Below are 23,290 nucleotides of genomic sequence, written 5' to 3'. Positions count from 1 at the left end.
TACAATTAACTTTTTTGTGTGTAGCACTTCAATGTTATGAACATTCCAAAGTTTCACAAGCAATTTTGTTTTTTGAATTGCAACACTGTTGTTGTACAGGCAAATCATTTCTGCATGATGGCCTCCCACAAACAGCAAATCACCAATTGCTAATTAAACTGTGAGGTATGAAAATTATTGTAATCAATGCTTTTCAAAGGTCTTTGTTTTTCAAAAAGCTTTTATGTTCTTGCTTTGGCAATTCAATATTATGATATAATTTAACATGTAAATCACAACTATACATGTTTTTATATCCATTATTGGAACAACTTCATGACCAATTCAACTTAGAAAAATACAGCATTCATCTGATAGAAATAATTTATCTTTTGCAACATTTCTCATTTTTTTTCTGCTAGAACTAGAGAGTCTATATATGAAGTTTTGGATTTTCTTAGAAAGTAGTTGATACCACATGGAATAAAGTATTTATGTGATAAAGCATGCAAGTATGCCCTAAGTGAGCAAGTGAATACTGAGAAAGCAAGCAAGCATCCCTAAGATGCAGCCCACTCCAATCTGTCCATATGCATAAAGTACTCTTGGATAGTTTTTCAATGCTAGTTGCTAATGAGCTCTGGAATGCAGGTCTATGTCTAAGCATATTGGATGTGGATTAGAGGGGGGCATGAAAATCCTGAGGAGTTGGCAAATATCAAATGCCAATATTCACGGTTAAGAGGTCAGTGCAGCTAGTGCCTGTGGACCATGCCCAGAGAAGCTGTTTGCGGTGATCAGTACTAAGGAGGAGAGACGAAGCAGAGTAGTTTGCTTGTGGTGAGTGGTAAGATGATAAGCTGCAAATTAATGAGATGGGATGTGCAGTTCATTAACAAACAAGAATCCTGCTTAACATTTTGCCTAATGAGAATTTTACTTTGATACTAAGACCTTGTTTAAAAGATGCAGCAAGTTGGTGCCAACATTGAGATAGGCTTTGCCTGACCTCTTGCTGAATTCTCACTGCAGCCCTTCCATTCAAACACACATTACCCATATTCTTTTCACCACCATTCTTTCCCATTTTGTCTGGCCATTCCTTACTGTATCTAAAGATGAGAGGTAGGTTGCTGCTTGTTCTGGTTAATGTCTCTTTGTTATAAAGTAGTTGGTAAAAATTCAAAGTTTAAAAAAAAATTGGGTGGTGTAACAACAGGATATATCACAAGATAAGTACATGAAGCTGAATGAGAGCTTAAAGAAACTGAATGGTTACTCATGTTCAATTAAGCCACAAATCCCTCAGTCTGGCTCGTGTTTCAACAGTCTAGATTTAACAAGTAAAGCTCATTTTGTATTTACATTTTCATCTACATAGAACAGAGTTCTGCTGTGTGTAGCTTCACTGTGAAGCTCTTTGATTGGTAGCATGAATCTACATTAACACGAACATTCCTGGCATAAACACTGAAATGCAGCTGAAGTTCCAGCAATTCCTCTGGCAGATTCCATTCATAACCTTTTAGATAACTGACAAGACAGCAACTTTCTCTTGATTTGCTTCAAGATGCACTCTCACATGGAATTGATAATCAGAGCTAAGTTAGTACAATTTTCTTCAGTGCCTAAACTTACATTAAAAAGCACTCTAACTGATAGCTTTATGTTTGAACCTTCGTACAATGAAGTAAAGGTTTTAAATTATGCAAATGATTTTTATAGAATGGAAGGGGAAGTAGTGAGTTCTTCCATCCACTGTTTCAGCCTGTCATTAACCCATTTCAACATCCCAAGGATGATTTCCTTTTTCAAATATTTCAACTAGATACCCACATATTTGGTGTGTGACAGGAGCCCATGCAACATTCAGAAGGTAGAAGTGCAAGTTGAGATCAATTGTTCCAACCGAGGCTATCATGTAACTAAAAAGGCAGAAGCAAATGAAAACTGAAAAGATCATTAGAAGCTTCAGCGATCCAAGGACAGACTGTTTTTTATTTTACCTGGGCTATTGTGAAGACTCACAATGAGACAGATCCGTCGTAACCTGGATAGAAGCCATCAGATAGTCAAGGTTCAATGATAGACATTGTGCCAAAGTTGGCTGAAGATCTGATGGGATGGTTCCGGGAAGGGGCTGCCCCTCCCTAATCAGAAATTTCTGATTTGTTTCTGATGTCCAACATCCGTAGTTCTTTCAGGTTTTTATAAATACAGATATCTGTAGCTCACACAGCTTGGAATTGGTTCATGAGTTTACCAGCCTTGGCCTGAATTGTCTCTCTGTAAATGACCTCTTGGCTCACATAATGTCCATTGCCACCTTCTTCATTGGAGAAGACCTCTGTCATCCATCTCTTTCTCTTAAAAGACATTCTCCACATTGATGTGTGAAATTTTGTAGGGTGTAGCTCACCACAATGACACGGGTGATTTTTCTAGATTATACTTCTGTGCATTACCTGATCAATCAAACATCTAAATCTCATTTTGATCTTTACTATCATCTGCTCAATGAAGATCTTAGTGGATGCACGTGCAGCAATGCACTTGGGGATCCATTATTAGTGTCATCTTTTCCAGGGGCACCCCCATCTCCTTGTTCTGGACCTTTAACACTGCACCACCTGAATCAGACCCCTCCCATTCTCCAGGACACTTGTATCCTCACTTTTCATGAACCCCCTTACAAGAGCTTACACCAGACACCCATAACCCTGTAATAACCACCCTAACACATCCCCATCTGATTGTGACTATGCCCTCTATCACTATTCAAACCCTCCCACAAAATATTTGAGATCACTAACGAAACTTTTGACACCCAGTTTTCTATGATGCACCCTTGCTGGACAGCACTTCAACCAGATTAGGAAGGGACAAACACATGTTGCCATGTCTATCTTTACTCTTCTTTAAGACTGGTCTGCTTTCCCTGAACAATCTCCACCCTTCATGTAGTACTCTGCCTTTCCCCCTTCCTTGCAGGGCTTTCACTCTACCCTGCCCCACAGACATAGCCAGCCTCCTCCCATGTGTTGCCCTTGCTCCACATGGAATTCCTATATTCATCTTGATTTAAGGCTTTATTGGTAGCAAGACAAATCAGCAAATACTTGCTCCAAATTCTAAGGAATGTCAAGGTCACTCAGTGGATGCTTATATACAGTCAGGTGCCTGAACACACTTAGTTCTTGATTGAAAAAGGACATCTGACTCTGTGAGAAGACATTTTAGTGAGATTCAAATGCATCCAAATAAGCTTCCCAGCTCATGCTTTTGATAAGTTGGACCCACCCTTTAATGTCAGAGAACTTAATTGCAGAAGTTTATCCTGCTGTCAGCATTTATCATTTTGAACTTGCATGTAATTAAGCTCCCTACTCAACTTCTCTGGCACCAGAATTTGAGTTCAAACTGCAGCCCTTTCACTGCAATGGGACCAAATCCAAATTCACAGTTCCTGACTAGATTTTCTACTCTAAGAAGCTTTTGCTGAAATAAAAGCTTGGATTTTCCACTGCCCAGACAGCTGTTATGCCAGCAACGGTTTTGTGGAATTCCCATCATAGCAGGCTCACAAGGAATTACCCAGGAAAATGTAACAGGGCTGGACAGGGCAAATCCCCCATGTCCAGAGCCCTCTTAAAGTCATTCTTCCCAGCTGGCACATTTACCTGGCAGGTATTCCCCCCTTACACATCTGACATCCTATCCTCACCGCACCTGAACATAATAGTCACGTTGTGTACTTACCCTTTGATGCAGCTATCAAAATGTTTGTCAAGACTTTTAAATTTCACAATATGGCAGCTGAACTGCTGTGAAATGGGAGTGTGGAATTCCTTCCTCTGTCAGCTCTGCAACGTGGGTGGCATGGTGGCTCAGTGGATAGCACTGCTGCCTCACAGCACCAGGGTCCCAGGTTCGATTCCAGCGTTGGGTGACTTTCTCTGTGGAGTTTGCACATTCTCCCTGTGTCTGTGTGGGTTTCCTCCCACAGTCCAAAGATGTACAGGTCAGGTGAATTAGCCATGCTAGATTTTCCATACCGCTAGGTGCGTTAGAGGAAAATGTATCTGGGTGGGTTACTCATTGGAGGGTCAGTGTAGACTGATTCCACACTGTAGGGAATCTAATCTAATATTAAACAATTGCCAAAATTGAAGTATGGCTCCATATTTCTGAAGGGGTACTGAGCAGGTTGTCCTCTTAAAAATGTGGAGCTTCCTTCTTTCATGGAAAAGGGCAAAAGTGGTAATCATTCTATTCAACCTTTATGCATTAGTGCCTTCCTGAATGGTAGGTTATCTTCAATAGTCAGTTCATTAGAAAAGATCCCTTAACAGATGGGTGGCACGGTGGCTCAGTGGTTAGCATTGCTGCCTCACAGTGCCAGGGACCCGGGTTGATTCTAGCCTTGGGCGACCGTCAGTATGGAGTTTGCACATCCTCCCAGTGTCTGCATGGGTTTCCTCTCACAGTCCAAACACCTGCAGGTTAGGCGAATTGGCCATGCTAAATTTGTCCATAGTGTTCAGGGATGTGCAGTACAGGTGCATTAATCGGGGTAAATATAGAGTAGGGGGATGAGTCTGGGTGGATTACTCTTTAGAGGGTTGGTGTGAACTTATTGAGCCAAAGTAGTGGTTCTGTTCGCCGAGCTGGAAGTTTTTGTTGAAAACGTTTCGTCCCCTGGCTAGGAGACATCATCAGTGCTGTGGAGCCTCCTGCGAAGCGCTTCTTTGATGTTTCTTCCAGCATTTATAGTGGTTAATATAATACTAACACTATAAATGCCGGAAGAAACATCAAAGAAGCGCTTTGCAGGAGGCTCCACAGCACTGATGATGTCTCCTAGCCAGGGGACAAAACGTTTGCAACAAAAACTTCCAGCTCGGCGAACAGAACCACTACAACAAGCACCCGAGCTACAAATCTTCGCACAAACTTTAAATTGAGCCAAAGGGCCTGTATCCACACCGTAGGGATTCTGTGATACCATGTATTGAAATCACAGATATTAACTTAAAGGTGCAAAACCTACTTTGCTACTCCTGACTTTTATGTTGTTCATGTTTCAACAAGAAATTCTATAAACTGAGCTATTTTAAAATTACACTGCTGAGCTAAAGCCCTCTACAATTAATACAAGTGTACAGAATAAATGCTTAACATATTTCTATGGTATTACTTCATAATGTATTTTAACAGACACTTTGAAATAGCTTTGAAATGTTTACAAACCATATTATGGCCAATAATTGTCTGTTACCATTATAAACAATAATTGCTAGACATTGCACACCAACTGATGACCACATATGCACAAACCTGAAAGAACGGAAGTCTGAGACATCAATCAAATAAAGGTACTTAAATGACACAAAAACTGTCAGTAACTTCTAACAATCTGAAACCAAAGATTAGGCTACTGCTTCATTCTATTCAACCTTAATAAGTTAGTGCCTTTCTGAATGCCAGGCTATCTTCAATAGTCAGTTCATTAGAAAAAAATCCTGTCAGTCAGACTGTAATTTTAAAGATGTCTGTTAGCCACTACTTAATTCCATCTCATTCAGACCAATTAATGCCATCATGTAATTGCACAATGCCATCTTTCAGACAATTTATATGGAAGGGCTAAAGGAACTGATTGAAGTGGGAGCAAAAGTTGTAAAATCTTGAGAAATGACTTATAATAATATAAAGTTGCATACCACTGCAATATGTAAGTTTGATTATTTTTTAATTGAAATCGAACATTTTGTAAGTTGATCTCAATAATCCTTCTCACTAATCCAATCACCAAAACTGCAATAACCATCGCAGATCTAAAGTTGGTTTTCTAATTGCATGATGGCATTCAAAATTAGAGTGGTATTGCTGTCATTGAGGAGACATTATATAAAACTTAAACTCTACAACCATCTGATTTGGAGGTTATTATGTTTAAATGAACTTCAATCGTTTACATCAGTAAGCCATATCAAGTAATAGAATATCTATTTCAGCTGATATCCCTGATTTAGAATAAATAAATCAAAGCAGTACAGCATACCAGCTCATATGTGGGGCTCATATCTATCAGTGTGAAAATATCTAATAATACACAATATTATACTTCATCAGCAAACTTTAGTTCAAACATTTAACTGGTCTCTATCATCCAGCAGCCTCTTTACATCCTCTTCATTAGGTTACTTTTACACCTAGCCTTTAATCCAACTTGTTCTTTATTTTTTCACTTCATTTTATTTTATTGTCAAGTATATGTCCAATTTCCTTTCAAACGTTTTATGGAATCTACTTCCACCATTCAAATGTATTCTAGGTCACACATAACTGTATAAAATGTTATAACTAGTTCACAAATTAATTTTCATACCTCAAAGCATGGAATGACAAATGCACAAATTCTGTGCCCATAAAAAGTAAATCATTTGTACATAAATGCACATTGTCGTTTGTCCTTGGAGATAAATAGATATAACATCGGTTGATTTATATTAAGATGTTTAATAATCATATGGAAATTTTAATTAAAATAACTTCAGAAACTCAACTATTGCAACATATATGACAGTTCTCACCCCTTTACAGTTACTCTAAAGAAAATATTTTGACACTCAGTTAATTATAGGGATTACTCACTGTCTCGGAAGTGAACTCTGAGGCAATTCAGTCCTGCAATGTTGTTCCTCATCACAACTGGGTTTTCACCAGTAATCTTATCCACACGCTCAATGATCTCAAAATCAGAATCTGTATAGTAAAGGAAGCCCTCGTAAATGGCTAAACCCCGAGGATGAGAAAGGTGGTTAACCACAATCATCCGATGTAAACCATTTAGATCTCCTCGCTCGATCTATAGGGACAACACAAGAATCAATATTTACACTGGGACTGCATTAATTGTACTTCATGAAAATGTGTTAATTATAATACTACTTATCAAACTAATATAATTAATTACTTACATCCACTAATATAAATAGAAACCAGGAAATTATCAATATTATCATTTGGGGTGGTGGGTGTGCTGTCACGGAATGACTACCAGGTGCACCCTGGCAGCCTTCATATGGGTTCAGGGTGGGATGAGGGCTTCCTGTTTGCCACCCTCTGTGGCCCATAGAGTTACCCCTTGTTTACAAGGCCTATCTCCAATGAAGGAGCTGTGCTGTGCCTTCCACAATGACAAGGCCCTGCTGGGACTAAGGACTTGCTAGTTCTCTACTGACCAGCAACTGTTGAGGGTGAATCCTTTGACTTCAAGGCATGTAATTCCTGATACCAGGCAGTTAACTACCTGATTGATATTTAATCATATTGAGTCCCCAGAAATGGCTGCTGCAGAGCTTCCCCTTGCTTCCAGCCTGTCAATGAAGTTACCACAATGGCCATTAAATTCAGATCTCTTTAATCACTATCAAATATTCTTACCCAGTCAATAATGATTAGAAAACTAAATTAACTCCTTTGTGAGCCACATAATGAAATAAAGTGTACACACCTCAATCATTGTTAAATAGCTTCACCTCCTTAAAATATCTTAAATATTTTCTTTCCCTGCCATCCCCTCCCCCTAAAACAGTGACAAAATTTAATGAATTGCTCATTGTACACAGGCATCATCTGGTGGAACTGATAGAGAAACAGAGTGAATAATGGCTGTTTACACGATTTCTCTGGATTTCCAGCCATCAATTAGAGTAGGGTGGGAGACTGATAGATGCCCAAAATGTAACTTATTACAGATACATGCCCTTCATAAATTAAAATTACATACCACTCCGGTACCAGACACAGCCCAGTACAGCCTGCGTGCCTTGATGTCAATACTAATGAACTCTACTTGATCTAGGTCATTAGTGAAGAGAACTCGAGGATTAGAGCCATCCATATAAGCACTAGCAATTTTTGCTGGAATTCCACTGTCAGTACCTTGATCCGTCCAGTACAATTTCCTGAAGTAGATTTATACACAGTGTTTAGATGTTTTAAAATCATGAAATAATCAGAGTACACCAATAAAAATATATAGCCTGGAACATACTCATTGTGCTACCCACCAATTCCCTAGGTATGACAAGAGATCATGCTTATGAATGACTTAATGACCTGGCAATATGTTATTAATTGAACCATAAGTTAGCTGTTACTAAAAATGTCCTATTTTTGTTTGAAAATTAGAGAAATACATTTACAATTATAAAGTTCATGTGCATTCCTGCATGCTGTGCATTAATATACTAAAACAAATGGTTTGTTCTCCTGTTAATATTGCTTTATTTCAGCATTGAGAGGAGATGTCATGATTGTGAACATTGCATGAATTTAAATGTCCTAACATTTTGTGTTGCCAATTTGAACACCATGAGTGACCAACAGACCGAGGATTTATATGATCTCTTTCTCTCTCATCATGACTGACATTTTTTTTGGTTTGATTTGATTTATTATTGTCACATGTACCACAACACAGTGAAAAGTATTGTTTTGCATGCTATTCAGGCAAATCATACCTTACAGGTGCATGAGGATAATAGAACAGAATGAAAAATATAGTGTTCCAGCTAAAGAATGTGCAGAGCATAACTTCTGCAAAATCTTGCTGATTGTGGAAACAGAATTAAGATAATTTGATAGCAACGATTCAATATATTTTGTTTACAAGCAGATATGTGAAATTTTAAGATTGCAAAAACCATAGTGATTGGGAAAATCCTAATAATTTCAGCTCAAATTACTTCCCAAAATTGCCTTCAGACCATGATACAATCATATTTCACTTTCCAGTGAATCATGCCATACTTCTACAGTAATAACCATAGTCCCAATCAATTTTCAATCGATTTAACTTCAAGTCCACTTCACTCATATTTGGATCGTTCAATGTTACTGCAGACCCAAACCAGAGCATGGAATTTACCTCCAATGAGGAGTTTTGGAAGTTGGGGAAGTTATTACTTGGAGGCTTCAGTCATTTTGAGAATTGAGAATAGAGGCATCAGCAATAATGGGAACGTTATTATTGTGTCAGAAAGACTACAGCATAGTGCCCTTAAGTGTATACTTAAATCAACTCTCAGATGTTTGCCAATATATTCCAAAATCTCAGTAGTCTGAACTTCAGTAAGAGCAGGTGGCAAGTGCTATGCCATGTCTAATTCTGCTACTGCCATGATTCATCTGAAATTGAGACTTGTTTTGCTTGGATCAAAAAATTATATTGACTTTGTTTAATTTTTTTAAAAATCCATATATTTAACAGAATAATTTAATCATTTACATAGTAAGTGAATTCCAATTAAAATGACTGACTGCATAAAACGTGATTTCTAAGATATTAATATGTAAAGATGGGTCACCAACATTTCACATGCTGAGCAATGATAAGATGAACCATTAGGAAAAATTTAAGAGGTTATATATGTTTGTGTTCTATTTGTAAAAGCAGCTTCTTAATAAAATGATATCTAATAGGTTTGGCAAACTGAAATTCTATCCAATGGGAATGGTTGGCAAATGCTTTTACACGTGGAACTTCATATATGGAAGAGATAGACATAAAAATAGAGGGAAGTACATTTATTAGGAGAAAGTGAGGACTGCAGATGCTGGAGATCAGAGCTGAAAAATGTGTTGCTGGAAAAGCGCAGCAGGTCAGGCAGCATCCAAGGAGCAGGAGAATCGACGTTTCGGGCATAAGCCTGAAGAAGGGCTTATGCCCAAAACGTCGATTCTCCTGCTCCTTGGATGCTGCCTGACCTGCTGCGCTTTTCCAGCAACACATTTTTCAGGAAGTATTTATTCCAGGTGAGAAAAGTGAATGAATAAAATTATACTTACACTAATGCATACAGCAGACTCAGTTATGCATAAAGGGAGAGGTAGACCACTAAATGCGTACTTGTTAATATAACAGTTGGTCCTTTCCCATTTCATACATTGAAATTCTTAAACGTTATTTATAATCAATTAGAATTTTACCCCATTTTAACATGGAAAATTTATAGCACCATATTAACGCCAAACAAATTATTTTTAAGTTCCACGTGGACACCTTAAATTTACAAAATAACTTTGAAATTTAATCTAATGTTCTACTCACCCTCTTGCTGGATCTACCACAATACCTTTGGGTGTTCCAACACCAGTCCTTTGTCCATTATTTGTTAGTATTGTTTTTCTGTACTTGACATGACTATGCACGTTTACTACCTTAAAGAATGTAAATGCATATTAAAAATTATTTTTTGCATTATCAGGCTATTGTGTGGAAAGCATTGAATAATATTCTGACATGATAATTATTCACCTTGAAGAGGGATCTAATAAATCTAAACATCACTGTGTTAATGCTTTAAAAAATTCATACAAGGTAAGAAACACTGCTAAATCTATTTGCTAATTACTACAATGTTTCTCCTTTATAACAATTTAAATTCAACGCTGCTGTTTATATGAGGGATTCAAATGTACAGAGGAACCTCGATTATCTGGCATTTGATTATCAGATTATTGGATTATCCAGCAAAATCGCAAGGTCCTGATGCCTGGCTAAACTATGTTATCTAGCATTCGATTATCCAGAATTTGATTAACCAGACTAAATACTCCCCTGCCGTGTCCTTTGAATAATCGAGGTTCCTTTGTAGTTGATTTATTTGGGGTTATAAGAAGTGAGACATTTTAATAAAATGAATGTTACATTAAGGTAGAAATGGATAATGAGTGCCTTGCTGAATGTGTTTTTGCTGTGGGGACATGTACCTTTGTTGGATATCCAGCCCACCACTTTCCCAATCACCACTGACTTCACCCCTCCTAATACAGAGGGTGGGCAAGTGCCAAAAATCAACAGCCCATCTGCAGAAAGTCAAAATGGCCTCATGTCTCTTCTTTTTTGTGTTTTTTCCTTCTTTCTTCTTGCCTACCATTACAGACCTTTGTGCCATCTTAAGTACAAAAGGACAATATCATAGGAATAAATTACAAAAATAAAGAAATATAAAGTTCAGAATAACTGTCCTTCAAACCCAGCCTGTGCCAGGCCTTGCTTCCAGTGCCTCAGGTGAATTCATTGTGGGCTATCAGCCCCAGCCTGGACTCCTGGCATTAAGAGCCTTGTGTGGAGCCAGCGCAGATTTCTGACATCAATGTGCTCTCCAGGTATCAGCACGTACTCCTGGCCTCGAGATGAATCCAGAACAGATTCCTAGCACTCTCAGCCTCAACAGCTTCGAGGTGAACCCTAGCATGGTCTGGAGGTGAGGGCTGGTGGAGCCCTGATAAAAGCAATGATTGTAGATGCTGGAAACCAGATTCTGGATTAGACTGGTGCTGGAAAAGCACAGCAGTTCAGGCAGCATCCGAGGACAGTAAAATCGATGTTTCGGGCAAAAGCCCTTCATCAGGAATACAGGCAGAGAACCTAAAGGGTGGAGAGATAAATGAGAGGAGAGTGAGGCTGGGGAGAAAATAGCATAGAGTACAATTGGTGAGTGGGGGAGGGGATGAAGGTGATAGGTCAGGGAGGAGGGTGGAGTGGATAGGTGGAAAAGAAGATAGGCAGGTAGGACAAGTCATGAGCTGGAAGTTTGGAACTGGGGTGAGGTGGAGAAAGGGGAAATGAGGAAACTGTTGAAGTCCACATTGATGCCCTGGGGTTGAAGTGTTCTGAGGCGTAAGATGACGTGTTCTTCCTCCAGGCGTTGGGTGGTGAGGGAGCGGCAGTGAAGGAGGCCCAGGACCTCCATGTCCTCGGCAGAGTGGGAGGGGGAATTGAAATGTTGGGCCACAGGGCGGTGTGGTTGATTGGTGCGGGTGTCCCGGAGATGCTCCCTAAAGCCCTCTGCTAGGGGGTGTCCAGTCTCCCCAGTGTAGAGGAGACCGTATCGGGAGCAACGGATACATTAAATGATATTGGTGGATGTGCAGGTCAAACTTTGATGGATGTGGAAGGCTCCTTTAGGGCCTTGGATGGAGGTGAGGGAGGAGGTGTGGGCGCAGGTTTTACAATTCCTGCGGTGGCAAGGGAAGGTGCCAGGATGGGAGGGTGGGTTGTAGGGGGGCATGGACCTGACCAGGTAGTCACGGAGGGAACAGTCTTTGCGGAAGGCGGAAAGAGGTGGGGAGGGAAATATATCCCTGGTGGTGGGGTCCGTGTGGAGATAGCGAAAATGTCGGCGGATGATTTGATTTATGCGAAAGTTAGTAGAGTGAAAGGTGAGCACCTGGGACGTTCTGTCCTTATTACGGTTGGAGGGGTGGGATCTGAGGGCGGAGGTGCGGGGTGTGGACGAAATGCATTGGAGGGCATCTTTCACCACGTGGGAAGGGAAATTGCGGTCTCTAAAGAAGGAGGCCATCTGATGTGTTCTGTGGTGGAACTGGTACTCCTGGGAGCAGATATGGCGGAGATGGAGGAATTGGGAATATGGGGTGGCATTTTTGCAAGAGATAGGGTGGGAAGAGGTGTAATCCAGGTAGCTGTGGGAGTCGGTGGGTTTGTAAAAAATGTCAGCGTCAAGTCGGTCATCATTAATGGAGATGGAGGTCCAGGAAGGGGAGAGAGGTGTCAGAGAGGTCCAGGTAAATTTAAGCTGAAAATGTGTTGCTGGTTAAAGCGCAGCAGGTCAGGCAGCATCCAAGGAACAGGAAATTCGACGTTTCGGGCAAAAGCCCTTATCATTTCCTCGGATGCTACCTGACCTGCTGCACTTTAACCAGCAACACATTTTCAGCTCTGATCTCCAGCATCTGCAGACCTCACTTTTTACCCCAGGTAAATTTAAGGTCAAGGTGGAATGTGTTGGTGAAGTTATTGAATTGCTCAACCTCCTCGCGGGAGCATGAGGTGGTGCCAATGCAGTCATCAATGTAGCGGAGAAAGAGGTGGGGAGTGGTGCCGGTGTAATTACGGAAAATGGACTATTCTATGTAGCCAACAAAAAGACAACATAACTGGGGCCCATACGGGTGCACATGGCTACCCCTTTGGTCTGGAGGAAGTGGGAGGATTCGAAGGAAAAATTGTTAAGGGTAAGGACCAGTTTGGCCAAACAATTGAGAATGTTGGTGGACGGGTAATGTTGGGGACGTCGGGAGAGGAGGAAATGGAGGGCTTGGAGGCCCTGGTCATGGCGGATGGAGGTGTAGAGGAACTGGATATCCATGGTGAAGATGAGACGTTGGGGGCCAGGGAAATGGACGTCTTGGAGAAGGTGGAGGGCATGGGTGGTGTCTCGAACATATGTGGGAAGTTCCTGGACTGGGGGGGATAGGACAGCGTCGAGGTAGGTAGAAATGAGTTCAGTGGGGCAGGAGCATGCTGAGACAATGGGTCGGCCAGCGTGGTCAGGCTTGTGGATCTTGGGAAGGAGGTAGAACCGGGCAGTGTGGAGTTCCTGGACTATGAGGTTGGAAGCTGTGGGTGGGAGATCTCCTGAGGTGATGATGTTCTGTATGGTCTGGGAGATGATGGTTTGGTGATGGGGGGTGGGGTCATGGTCGAGGGGGCGGTAGGAAGTGGTGTCCTCGAGTTGGTGTCTGGCTTCAGTGGTGTAGAGGTCAGTGCGCCAGACTACCACTGCACCCTCTTTATCTGCTGGCTTGATGGTGAGGTCGGGATTGGAGGGCTGCGCATTGTGAGGGTGAGAGGTTGGAGTGGGAGAGGGGTTAGACAGGTTGAGACCAGAGGCAAGGCAAGGTGCAGTCTGGGCTGGCACAAAGACACAAAGGTCTGTAATGCCGGACTTTTTATTTCTTTATTTTTCTTATTTTTTCCAAATAATTTGTGCTTAAGAATGTGTATCTAGGTACCTTTTTGCCTAAAATGATGCCATAAGTGGCGACTTGTAACCTTTCACTGTACTCATGGGAGGTCATGATGACAATAAAGCTAATTCTTATTCAACTATAATAATAAATAAGTAAGATAAAAATTAGCTTATTAAGAGAACAAGCTTCTTTCTGGATAGTTTTCTCTCTCTGTCAAATTCTCATTCAAGTGGGCAAGCAGTTGGCTCTCAGTCCTAGCCCACCCATCACCATGGAATTTTCTACTTGTGGGCTGAAATGTTCAAAGGTCCTCCACCCACAGTGTGCAAATCCCAAATAGAGAAAAATAACGCTGGGTGTCACTGCAATGTTATTGCCTGCACGGATGACCTTCTTTGCATGTTCCCTGGGCCCATTATAGATACCACAACACCCAAAGGCCATACCTCTTTCCTTCATAGCTCAATCCTCCTCTAGGCTGCCAAAGTAACCCCCTAACACTTTTCAAACCCTTCACCAGGACCCTAGCCCAGGAGATAACTTGGATATGCCTCTGATGCTGGGCCTGTCTTCCTCGGAACAGCCTGGAGATGCAGTGGCACCATTATAAACCTACTAGCCGTTTGATTGACAAACAGCTCTGTAAGGTCGGACTTGCAGAAATGTGGAAAAGGCCTCATCTTAGAGAAACTGTCACTGTTTCCATCAGTCAGGATTGTTGGTGCGCTCACCACTGACATGTTCGCTGTGGAACTGTTGTGGGATATGAATGTGTGTAGGGGTGGGGTTTGAGGTCAGCATCTAATTTTATTTATGCTTCTTATAATCAGATGTTATTTTCTTTGTAGTTACCAAAGTTGACAAGGTGAAGATTCCTTTGAATGATTTAAATGAGGTTCCTAGATTGCTTGTCTCCAGTTACATTTACATAATTTTCCCTGTGGAAAACAACCATCAGATCACAGAGCACAGTTTTTCCAAAGTGCCGAAGTTCTCAAAAGTGCAGAGCATCAAGTATGGAGTTCCACTATGACACAGTGGACTGTATGTGTCTTTTCACTCTTCTCTAATAGGAAGAATACCTTAGATTGCAAAATGGGGCAACTCTCTTCATACATATTTTGTGCAGTATTGTGCCTATCTTCACCTTCATGAAATAGGGATCAAGTACAACTCCATTTGTCCTTGAAGATTCATATTTGTGTCCCCACATTGCATTTCATTTAATTTTATTTTTTCTTTCTCTTCTCCACAGCACTCTTCCCCCATCAAGCCCCTACTAAGAATATTAAAACGTTTGACAAAATCTTAAAATCTACTTGCATCCTTTACAATCTTTGATTCTTTGTGCATCTACTTCCTTTAAAATGGCCAAATCCTTTCAAATTCCTCTGCCTGCTTGACAGACCTTCCACATTCCACCATTAAGTGAGCTAATGGTATAAGACCAAAAGCTGTGACAAACGCTTCTGCTAATTATTCAGATTATACTACCTTGCAACATTGTTTGCACTCAGTTTAGTGTGTCGTGACCTAGATTTGTCCTGGCAACCACATTTCTTTCTTATTATTGTGTAAAAATGAGCGTGGTCCCAAAGGAAGAATGATAAATTGGGCAAGGCCAACTTTAGCAGAATTTGGGGAATGTGTTTTGGAAACAGCTGTTTGAGGGTAAATCCACATTTGAAATGTGGGATGCTTTTAAAGAGAGATTGGTTAGAGTGCAGGACAGACATGTCCCTATGAAAATGAGGGATAGAAAAGGTAAGATTAGGGAACCATGGATGACAAGTGCAATTGAGAGACTAGTTAAGAGGAAAAAGGAAGCATACATAGGTCTAGGCAACTGAAAACAGACAAAGCTTTGGACAAATATTGGGAAAGTAGTACCAATCTGGAATGTGGAATTAAGAGGGCTAAAAGGGGTCATGAAATACCTTTAGAAAACAGGTTAAGGAAAAGCCCAAAGCTTTTTATTCGTATATAAGAAGCAAGAGGGTAACTATTGAAAGGATTGGTCCACTCATGAACAAAAGAAGGGAAGTTATGCATGGAATCAGAGAAAATGGGTGAGATTCTTAATAAGTACTTTCAGTATTCACGTAGGAGAGGGAGATATTAAGATTAGAAATAGATATTTGACTATTCTAGGTCAACTCAGCATAAGGAGGGAGTAGGTGTTCGGTATTTGAAAAGGCATTAAAGTGGACAAGTCCCCAGGTCCAGATGGGACTTACCCCAGGTTACTGAGGGAAGCGAGAGAGGAAATAGTTGGGGTCTTCACATATACCTTTACAGCATCCTTGAACATGGGTGAGATTCCAGAGGACTGGAGAATTGCTTACGTTGTCTCCTTGTTTAAGAATTGACGTTTCGGGCATGAGCCCTTCTTCAGGAATGAGGAGAGTGTGCCAAGCAAGCTAAGACAAAGCTTTGACAAAGGGTCAGTTAGACTCGAAACGTCAGCTCTTTTCTCTCCTTACAGATGCTGCAAGACTTGCTGAGATTTTCCAGCATTTTCTCTTCATAGGATCTATTTACATTTGTAAGAAAATGGGCTTATCAGTGATAGGCATCATGGTTTTGTGCAGGGGGAGGTCATTTAAGTTAGAATTCTAACTTAATAGAATTATTTGAGGAAGTGAGAAAGTTCATTAATGAGGGAAGCATTGTAGATGTCATATACATGAACTTCTGTAAGGCATTTGATAAAGTTCCCCATGGTAGGCTGACGGAGAAAGTGAAGTTGCATGGGGTCCAGTGTACTAGCTAGATGGATAGAGAACAGGAGACAAAGAGTAGTAGTGGAAGGGAGTTTCTCAAAATGGAGAACTGTGACCAGTGGTGTTCCACAGGGATCTGTGTTGGGACCACTACTGTTTGTGATATGCATAAATGATCTGGAGGAAGGTATAGGTTGTCTGATTAGCAAGTTTGCAGATGACACTAAGATTATTGGAGTAGCAGATAGTGAAGGGGACTGTCAGAGATTGCAGCAGAATATAGATAGGAGAGTTCAGCAGAGAAATGGCAGCTGGAGTTCAATCTGGGCAAATGTGAGGTGATGCATTTTGGAAGATCCAATTCAAGAGCAAATTATATAGTAAATGGAAAAGCCCCGGGGAAAATTGATGTACAGAGAGATCTGGGTGCTTGGGTCCATTGTACCCAAAGGTGGCAACTCTATTCCAGCAATATAGTGGTCAAGAAGGCATATGGCATGCTTTCCTTTTTCGAATGGGATATTGAGTAGGCAGGTCATATTACATTTGTGTAAGACTTTGGTTCGGCCACATTTAGAATACTGCATTCAGCTCTGGTTGCCACATGTGGATGCTTTGGAGAGGGTGCAGAGGAGGTTCACCAGGATGTTGTTTGGTATGGGGGATGCTAGCTATGAAGACAGGTTGAGTAGATAGGATTACTTTCATTAGAAAAACAAAGGTTGAGAGGGGACCTGGTTGAGGTATACAAAATCAAGAGAGGTACAGACAGGGTGGATAGCAAGAAGCTTTTTTTCCTAGAGAGGGGATTCAATTCCTAGGGGTCACAAGTTCAAGGTGAGAAGGGAAATATTTAAGGGTGATATGAGTGAAAAGTTCTTTACACAGAGGGTGGTGGGTGCTTGGAACACGTTGCCAGTCGAGGTGGTAGAAGCTGGCATGATGGTGTCATTTAAGATATATACAGATAAATACATGAATGGGCAGGGAGCAGAGGGATACAGATCCTTACAGAATAGGCAAAAGGTTTAGATAGAGGATCTGGATCAGCACAGGCTTGAGGGCTGAAGGACCTGTTCCTGTGCTGTAATTTCCTCTGTTGTTCTTTGTTGTTGTGAACACAAAATTAGGACATACTACAAGTTAAAAATTTAAACTTCAAGTATCAAGTTTCTCAATGTTAAATAGGCAAAGAAAACCAATGTTTAACTAAATAATTATAATTGACACAAAGTAAAATGCAAATTGTAATGCTGATAAAGAATGCTTCTTTCTCTCATCATGTAGTGTTCTTGTAGACCAAAGATTGCTAATTGCGGTTTATGTCATGGTATCACAATGGGGCAAAGCAAGGATGCAGTCCCTGAGGAACTATCTTAACTGTAACAGGATTTAAGTAGCACTGTTCACATTCTCCTCCACCACATCATAGTCAACTGAGCCAACCCATCCTGACAGTTGCACTAGAGTCCAGAAATTGGTAGAAAATATTATTTATGTTAAGTATTGCAATTAACCTCATGATATGTATGTCATAATAACATATTTAATGAATAAGAAATTACTTGCATAAAAACAAATTACTATTTGTACAAAATTTGTTTCATCAGTTATCAGCTTTTGTAAATACAACATATCCTACAGCTTTACTACAACAATTCTACCACTTTGATTCCATGCAGAAATTGATTGAATTTAAGTCAAGAATACTGACCTCAATGGACTGTTGGTCAAAGTTGGTATAGTAAAGGTTCATGGAGATCCAATCATAAGCCAAGCCCATAGGGGAGCCAATGGTAGAAGCTGGAGCAAACATGCTTCTATTGGTTCCATCTGACCTCACAGTGTGAATTTCTCCCTAAAAGCACATAAATCACAGTAAGAAAAATCTTCACAATCTCAGAGACAAGAGAGCGGGGACCTGTTCCACATTTACAAATCCTCTACTTAATAGTGGGATCTAGACACACTTTCAAAGAAGGAAATCTTTAAATCCTCCTAAGTACTTAGAAACAGTTGGCCAAGTCCAACATATAAGCCAGTTTGAGCAAACGTGGACCTGTTTAACTGCAGATAATGATAGTTTCTTGAAAATCTTAATCCATTTCCATGACAAAGCTTGGAATATTTTCAGGTAAATGTTTTTTCTACTTTTTGTCACTGACAGGAGGTGATTATTCTAAACCTATTATAAACTTAACCTAAGCTAAGAAAAACCTATTTCCAGAACACATGCTGTGCCTTTTTCTACTAGAAACCTCAATATAAATTTAATATTGTACAAAGTTAGGGAATCTCTCTTCCTCAGGTTTATTAGCCTCTCATGCATATCTCAGCCCTCAGCTCTTTGGATTATAGAATCATAATATCTAGGTCACCTGATTCTCACAAGCTGAAGGAGGATTTATAAGCAGGATTGCTAGAAACTGTCAACATTCTCTAAATAATGCATGCTCTGAGCTGCTTCACCTTCTCTGATTAACTTTAAATCAAACCACATTCAGAGAAACTGACATTAAGATAAATGCACTTTGTGGAATATTGCAAAAAGCAGAGTCTATCTCAGAAAATGTTAACCTCAATGTCAGACCTAAAGGAAGACAAATTCTAACATTACCTGGCTGTAATGGTATTAATAGGTAGTATGTATATTACCACACTCTAATTTTGACTGTATTTTCATATCAAAGGACATCCTTAAGATTAAGAAATCAATGCATGCAGAATAAATTAGACCATTGACCTGAATTCCAATCAGTTGTAATCAATATGATTTTCTTCAGATTATGATTCTCCTCAAAGGTTAGAGTGCAAAACCAATAGACTACAGAAAATAAGAGCTATCACTGGAGTGCTTAAGAAAAACAAAACAACTGAGAGAGATTAACTAAACAGAATAAACACAGCAACCGCAGAAAAGAACACAAATATAAATGTGCAATAAGAAGATACATTTATAAACTCATCCTACAAGTAAGTGTATGAATAGTTGACTATATGGTATTTCACTGATCAACATATGTATGTTGAATTAGGCAGTAAAAGTCTTAGTCATGAGTGTGATGCTGGAAAAGCACAGCAGGTCAGGCAGCATCCAAGGAGCACGAGAATCAAGGTTTTGGGTATAAGCCCTTCATCAGGAATCCTGATTCCTGATGAAGGGCTTATGCCTAAAATGTGGATTCTCCAGTTCCTTGGATGTTGGCTGACCTGCTGTTCTTTTCTAGCCCCACACTCTCGAACTCTGATCTCCAGCATTTGCAGTCTTCACTTTCTCCTAGTAAAAGTCTTACAGTGAGATTTGCAAAGGTTTGAGCGTAAATTTATATTTTAGCATATAATCCGGTCTCTATCTTTACGTTGTGGACCTTTCCGTTGTCATCCAGAAGCCCAACTCACCAGTGGAGAGGAGCCCAGCTCATTTTTTCCATTAAACTGTCACCCAATTACGCATGTTAGTAATTATATAATCAACATCTAGCAACAAATATTTTGAGGGTCATACAGTCATCGTCATACAGCACAGAAGCAGACCCTTTGGTCCAACGAGTCCACACTGATCATGATCCCAAACTAAAGTATTCCCATCTGCCTGTATTTGGCCCATATCCCTCCAAACCCTTCCTATTCAGGTACTTATCCTAATGTCTTTTAAATGCTGTAACTGTAGCTGCATCCACTACTTCCTCAAGCAGTTCATTCCATGCATGAACTACTCTCTGTATAAAAAGGGTGCCCCTCATGTCCTTTTCAAAACTTTCTCCTCCAACCTTAAAAGTGTGCCCTCTAGTTTTGAACTCCTCCACCCTAGAGGAAAAAAAACCTTTGCTATTTGCCTTATCTATTCCCCTCAGGATTTTATAAATCTGTATAAGGGCACCTCTCAACTTCCTATGCTCCAGTGAAAAAAGGTTCCAGCCTACCCAGCCTCTCCTTATAACTCAATTCCTCCAGTTGCAGCAACATTCTGGTAAATCATTTCTGAACCCTCTTCCAATTTAATAATATTCTTTCTATTGCAGGGCAACCAGACCTGCACATAGTATGCCATAAGAGGCCTCACCAATATCCTGTACGACCTCAATATGATGACCCAACTTCTATACTCAAAGGTCTGTGCAATGAAGGCAAGCGTGCTAAATACCTTCTTAACCATTCTGTCTGTTGACATGTCCCTACTCTAGAATGAGAGGTTCAAGATCCATGTATTCCAGAGGTGTGTAATAACATCTTTGAACAGGTTGATTATAAAAATAGGGTTAATTAAAGAATTACCAATTAACAAGCACTGCCCACCAAGTGCAACAATAACAAAAAGGAAGGGTAGGTTAAGAGGCAATTTTAAATTAAAATGGAGTTGGATGGAAGAAGTTTTTCTCTTTTCTGCTCAGTAATGCTATTCCATATCTCTGCATATTTTATTTTTACCACCATCAATTCACTAAAATTAAAGAATGACCGAGCTCTTGATATTTTCTAACCAGTGATCTTATCCCACAGGGAATTGTTTTTGTGCATATTTAAATCTGTTCAAACTTGAGTTTTCTTTTAACAAAAACTGTTCTGTCCTTAGATTTTTGACTGATGTATATATGGATTTATAGAGTAAGTGGTAAGTACATTGATACAACCCATTTTGATGAGTTACTGATTCTAGCAATATAAAGGGAATAAACTAACAGAAGAGAATTGCTATTTCACTGTAGTATCCTAGGGTATTGATTGCTAATTTAGTCTCACTTAACTCAGATCCATAAAGTGTATAGAAGATATGAAGAAAATTCAGACTACTTGGACAAGCAGCATTTTAAAAAGCACAGCGTTGGAAAGTGATGGCAATTGGAGGTTGACTGCTACATTCATTATATTTGAGAAAACTATTTGTACTTACTGGATATTCAACCCAATACAGCACCTCCTCATCATCAAAGTCAACATCATAGCCATTCTGGACTCCAGCTACAGGAACTATGGCATCATTAGTTTTGTCATCAGGATCCAGAGAAATGCCAAAGATGATGCTGTTTCGCACAACAATTAGGAAAGGCTGTTCAGCTAGGAATGGTGAAGGAAGATTATTTTAAATTCTTGAGTAAATTTCAAAATCTTACACAAACATAACCTTCTGCTTAAAGAGAAATATTATGACAGAGATTTTCTGCTAATGTAATCCATTTTGTGCTAAAACAAATTGGGCTTGGCCAGGCAGATGCAATGCTGTTTTTACAGTCATACTCAGTTGTGTTTATAAAACAAAAGCCAAATACTGTAGTGGCTGGAAATTCGAAATAAAAGGAGAAAGTGATGGAGAAACTCAGCAGGTCTGACAGAGGAGAGAAACAGAATTAACACTTTTGAAGTTGAATGGCTCTTCTATGGAGCCCTATGGTTCATTTGGTCTATCAATCGTAATGCAGTGTTAGAAAAACAAAGCTCTGAGCAAAAGTCAGCTTTAATTAAGCAAATCTGAGCAAGTTGTGAAAATCTGTAATCTTAATTTGGTCAATCAAAATGTATTTGGGACAAAAACATTAAATGATCATCTTAGCCAAAGGAAGGGTTGCAAAATGACAGAGAGCAAGGTAATATTCTAGTATTATTCCTCACCTTTCTTATTGCCCATGTATACAGATCTGCTCTGATCTGGCATTTGTTTTAACAAAAAAATTATCCTTCATTTTCCTGCCTCCTCCTCAATTCCAAAACGCGTCCTCCTACCTCGATTAAATCAAAACAAAGAACCCAACTCCACTCAGTGGTACACTTTCTTATAATAGCAGATATTCTTCAAGATGAAGTGTAATGAGTCTTAGGAAAATGTGACACCTACTTTTCAAGACCAGTTAGCAGTATAGACACATCACAGGAAATGGCTTGATTATAGAATTACAGAAATCCTAACATTTTAAAACTAGATGGGTGGCTCATTTAAAAGCTGGACTTTTGAATCCATGGTGAGAAGTCACATGATGTCAGTATATAGCCCAGCAGGTTTATTTGAAGTCACAAGCTTTTGGAGTGTGTTCCTTCATCAGGTGACGTGATGGAAGGACAGTGCTCTGAGACCTTGTGATTTCAAGTAAACCTGTTGGACGATGTCTTGAAGTTGTGTGACTTCTGACTTTGTCCACCCCAGTCCAACAGCAGAATCTCTGCATCATTTCAAATCCACAACAAGACACAGCACAGTGATTAGCACAGCTAGCTCACAGCGCCAGGGACCTGGGTTCAATTCCAGCCTCGGGTAACTGCCTGTGTAGAGTTTGCACGTTCTCCCCATGTCTGCATAGGTTTCCTCCAGGTGATCTGGTTTTCTCCCACAATCCAAAGATGTGGGAGTTAGGTGAATTGGCCATGCTAAATTGCTCATAGTAATCAGTAATATGTAGGTTAGGAGAACTAGTCAGGTGTAAGTATAGAGTAGGGGAATGGGTCTGGGTAGGTATCTCTTCAGAGGATCGGTGTGGATTTGTTGAGTCAAAGGGCTTGTTTCTACACTGTAGGAATTCCAACTTTCTATGAAAATGAAACCTTTGATCATAAACATGTTGTGCATAACTTCTCAACCACCTGATAATGTTGCCTTGAATGAACATTTACCAACCTGAGTTTAAATCAGATATCAAATAGCACAGAATGTGAAATATATTGAAATGAGTAGGATTTTGGATTTTATATGTTCCTGTTTATTTGTATCTGACACAGTTGTATTTTTAAAGCTTTGTGTAAGCCGGAAAAAAAAAGCTTTCTGCTGAAAATCACTGTTGGTACTTAATCTCTGCTGAAAATATAAACTA

At 40.0% G+C, this 23,290-nt stretch overlaps 1 protein-coding gene across 1 annotated transcript in view; it reads right to left on the bottom strand.

Annotated features, from left to right (window-relative positions):
- The window catches only part of lrp2a (low density lipoprotein receptor-related protein 2a), a 290,923-nt gene that overhangs the window by 158,774 nt on the left and 108,859 nt on the right, over positions 1–23,290 (bottom strand). Inside the window, exons 34-38 of the mRNA XM_060827752.1 lie at positions 21,385–21,548; positions 18,204–18,351; positions 10,100–10,205; positions 7,775–7,952; positions 6,637–6,850 (exon numbers count right to left, since the gene is read on the bottom strand). Of these exons, the coding sequence (XP_060683735.1) occupies positions 6,637–6,850; positions 7,775–7,952; positions 10,100–10,205; positions 18,204–18,351; positions 21,385–21,548 (810 nt within the window). The remainder of the gene's footprint in view (positions 1–6,636; positions 6,851–7,774; positions 7,953–10,099; positions 10,206–18,203; positions 18,352–21,384; positions 21,549–23,290) is intronic.

This window comes from Hemiscyllium ocellatum, chromosome 7 (genome assembly GCF_020745735.1).
Source record: "Hemiscyllium ocellatum isolate sHemOce1 chromosome 7, sHemOce1.pat.X.cur, whole genome shotgun sequence".
Lineage (NCBI taxonomy): Eukaryota > Metazoa > Chordata > Chondrichthyes > Orectolobiformes > Hemiscylliidae > Hemiscyllium > Hemiscyllium ocellatum.
The sequence above is the reverse complement of the archived record's forward strand: the minus strand, read 5'-3'. Positions and strand labels throughout refer to the sequence as shown.